Source organism: Aureococcus anophagefferens (genome assembly GCF_000186865.1).
Source record: "Aureococcus anophagefferens unplaced genomic scaffold AURANscaffold_4, whole genome shotgun sequence".
NCBI classification, from domain to species: Eukaryota; class Pelagophyceae; order Pelagomonadales; family Pelagomonadaceae; genus Aureococcus; species Aureococcus anophagefferens.
The window spans coordinates 2,473,793-2,477,659 of NW_008705564.1; the positions used below are offsets into that span (position 1 = coordinate 2,473,793).

Sequence of the window (3,867 nt, forward strand, 5' to 3'; positions counted from 1 at the left end):
GCCCCGGTGTCGAGCCCATCCAAGAATTCACCGAGGCACTCCTAAAGGGCACCAAGGCCCAGTACCCCGTAAGCTACATCGTAGACTGATTGTAAGTAACGGCGCGTGTTGTGTGTGTTACGGGGGCGGAGGCCCCTCCTCCCTCCCCCCCAGCGCAGCCGGCCGCGCGGCTGTCGTAAGGCCCCTAGGCGCGCGCCTCGGCGCAGAAGTGGCGGACCTGGGGGCTCCGGAGGAGCTCGTCGATGCGGGCCGTCCCCGCCGGCGCGCCGCGCTCCGAGACGAGGGCCCACTCGAGGCGGCGGCAGCGCTGCTTCACGAAGTCGGCGACGTCCGCGCGCGCCGCGGGCGCCGCGGGCGCCGCGGCGCCGCCGCCGCGGCCGCCGCGCGCGGCCTCGACCTCGGCCGCGGCGGCGCCGAAGAGGTCGAAGGCGTCGTCCTCGGCCATGGCGAGCCACTTGCCGTGGCCGTGGCAGCAGAGCGCCGCGAGGAGCCGCGCGTCGTGCGCCGTCGTCCACGCGGCGCCGCCCGCGTCGCCCCGGGGCCGGTGGCGCCACCGCGCGGCGTCGACGCCGGCGAAGTCGACGCCGCGGGCGCCGCCGCGCGCGAGCGCGGCGAGCTTGCGCTCGACGAGGGCGAAGAGCGCGACGCGCGCGAGGACGCGGTCGCCGTCGACGGGGAGGTTGCCGCCGCCGCGGCCGCGCGCGCGGCACTCGAGCGCGACGGCGCGGCAGAGGCCCCGCGTCGCCGCGGCGTCGGGCGCGTCGCGGGCCCCGAGGGCGAAGCGCGCGTGGACCGTTTCGAAGTCGCCGCGCGCCGCGCCGGGCAGCCCGAAGAGCTCCATCTTCCGCGCGACCTTGGCCAGCAGCCGCTCGTCCCGGGGCCGCGCGGGCCGGCGCGCGCCGAAGTCGACGTCGTCGTCGTCGTCGTCGTCGTCGTCGCCGCCGCCGCCGTCGCCGTCGTCGACGTCGCCGCCCGGGCCGTGGAGGCCCGCGACGGGGCGCCGCTCGCGCTTGCCCCGGCCCGTCGCCGCGAAGGTCCGCGCGAGCGCCGCGTCGCGGCCGTCGCGGAGGAGCTCGGCCCAGGCGAAGGGCGCGGCCGCGGGCGCCGCGGCCGGGGCCGCGGCCGGCGCGGGGGGCTCGGGCTCGAAGGCGATCTCCGCGACCTTGAACGAGTCCATGAGCGCCGCGAGCTTGCCGCCGCCGCCGCCGCCGCCGCGGTCGCCGTCATCGCCGCCGCCGTCGTCCGCCGCGCGGTCGAGGAGCGCGTCGACGGCGGCCGCGTCCCAGGCGATGACGCCCGCGCCGTCGCCGTCGCCCGCCGCGAAGAGCTCCTCGGCGCCGTAGCGGAGCACGTCGTTGAGGTCGTCGCGGCTCTGGCCGCCTCGGGCGCCGCCGCGCTCGACGACGACGTGCTCCAGGAGCAGCTTGCGCTTCGCGACCTCGAGGATGCGCTCCTCGACGGTCGCGCGGCAGACGAGGCGGTAGACGAGGACGCGGTCCGTCTGGCCGAGGCGGTGCGCGCGCGCCAAAGCCTGGAGGTCGTTGTGCGGGTTCCAGTCGGCGTCGTAGATGACCACCGTGTTCGCCGTCGCCAGGTTCACGCCGAGGCCGCCCGCGCGCGTCGACAACAGGAAGAGGAACGCGCGGTCGGCCGCCGCGGCGTTGAAGCGGTCGATGCGCCGCGCGCGGTCGCGCGCGGCCGTGTCGCCGTCGAGGCGCTCGTAGGCGAACTGGCGGAGGGCGCAGTACTCGCCGAGCACGTCGAGCATCTTGGTCATCTGGCTGAAGACGAGCACGCGGTGGCCCCGGGCTTTCAGCTTGACCAGCATCGCGTCCAAAAGCGCGAGCTTGCCGCCGCCCGCGAGGAGCGCGCCGAGCCGCGGCGGCAGCGCCGGGTCCGCGCGCGCGGCTAAACCGTCGCAGACGTCGGGGAAGTGGTCGTACATGAGCTCGCAGTGGTCGCAGACCTTGCGCAGCTGGATGACGACGTTCTGCAAATTCGGCGGCGCGCCGCCGCCGCGGCCCCGGTCCTCGGCGGCGAGCGCGTCGTAGTTCTTCGTGAGCACGGCCCGGTAGAGCGCCTTCTGCGGCGCGGAGAGCTCGACGCGGACGACGAGCTCGCGCTTGCCCGGCAGCGCCGCGCGGAGCACGTCGGCCTTGGTCCGCCGGAGCATGCGGCCGCGCAGCGCGGCCGTGAGCCGCGCGAGGCGCGCGTCCGCGGACTCGTCGTCGTCGGCCCGCCGCCGCTGCTCGAGCTCGCGCGCGCCCAGGACGACGGACGCGAGGCCCGCGGGCGCGTCCGCGACCCGCTTGTGCGTCACGGCCGCGACCGTCGCCGCGAGCATCGCCGGATCCAGGAAGTCGAGGAGGTGGTGGAGCTCGTCGAGGTTGTTCTGGAGCGGCGTGCCCGTCAGGAGGACGCGGTGCTCCGCGTCGAGCTGCGCGAGCTCCTGGAACAACCGGCCCGCCGCGCCGCCCTTGAGCCGGTGGCCCTCGTCGACGATCAGGGAGCTCCACGGCTGCCTCCGGAGCGCGGCGCGCTCCGTCGAGCAGTGCTCGTAGGACGTCACGAGGACGTGGAACCGCGGGCCGCCGCCGCCGAGGCCCTCGCGCGCCTTGAGCTCCTCGCGCGCGGCGGCCGCGCCCGCGAGGACGACGACGGAGAGCCACGGGCACCAGGTGCCCAACTCCCTACGCCAGTTCGCGAGCGTCGACAGGGGCGCGACGACGAGCGCGGGCGCGAAGGCGGCCGCGGGCCGCTCGACGGCGACGGCGGCGAGGAGCCCCGCGGCCTGGATCGTCTTCCCTAAACCCATCTCGTCCGCCAGGATGACGTTGCGCCGCGCGGCGAACGTCGACCGGAGCCAGTTCACGCCCTCGAGCTGGTAGCCGTGGAGGTCGCCGCCCGAGAGCCAGGGCGGCTGCGCCTCGAGCGCCTCCCGCGCGCCCGGGAGCGCGCCCCGCCGGAACGCGGCGACGGCCGCCGTGTCGAGGCCGGCGCGCAGGCCGTCGAACGCGGCGACGGCCTCCGGCGCGGCGGCCGCGACGTCGGCCTCGCGCTCCCAGGTGCAGTCGTCGTAGTCGAGGCCCGCCCACTTGACGCGGAGGAGGCGCGACGGGGACCGGCCGTCGACGCTCCAGCGCTTCTCCGCGACGACGCGCTCCGGCGAGAGGCCCCCGAGGCCCGCGGCCGCGAGCGCGTCGAGCTTCGCGGCGTCGGCGGCGCCCCAGGCCTCGCCGGGCGCCGGCGCGCGCGCGAAGGGCCGCGGCGCGTCCGCGCGCCGGTCGAAGTTGCGGAGCTTCGCCGCCGAGTGGAGCGCGACGCGCGCGCGCGACGCCGACGACGCGTGCCAGGCCCCGAGGCCCGTCCAGGTCACGAGGAGCCGCGCGGCGTCCTCCGGGTCCGGCGCGACGACGCGGCCGAGGCCCGCCGTGTCCTCGCAGACGAAGCAGCGCCAGAGCTCCCCGTCGGGGAACGCGCCGCCGGCGTCGGCGATCGCCGCGTCCGCGAAGCGGCGGCCGCAGTGGCCGCACCGGTGCGGCGCGGGCGCCTCGCCCGTGACGTGGCAGAGGCCCTCGGGCGCGCAGGCCGGGCAGGCGAAGACGCCCGTCGGTTCTTCGGCGAGGTCCGCGCACGCGAAGTGGTAGGACCGCGTGCAGAGGTCGCAGTTGAGCAGCGTCATGTCCGCGAGCGCGGCCTGGCCGCAGTGGAAGCACTCGTCGTCGTGCTCGAGGGCCTCGGTCTGCGCGGCGGCGACGGGCGGCGGCGCCGCGGCCGCGGGCGCCGGCGCCGCGGCCGCGGGCGCCGGCGCGGCGGCGGCGACCTCGCGCTTGCGCCGCTTCCGCGGCTGCGCCTGGAGCTCCGCGC

General features: G+C 77.6%; 1 protein-coding gene across 1 annotated transcript; it reads right to left on the reverse strand.

The window, feature by feature from the left end:
• Positions 1–1,357: 1,357 nt before the first annotated feature.
• AURANDRAFT_21920 (hypothetical protein) lies at positions 1,358–1,828 on the reverse strand (the record flags this gene model as incomplete). Its single annotated transcript, XM_009036259.1, has 1 exon — positions 1,358–1,828. A coding segment is annotated over one exon (471 nt), but the record flags the coding sequence as incomplete, so codon positions are not given.
• Positions 1,829–3,867: the final 2,039 nt, after the last annotated feature.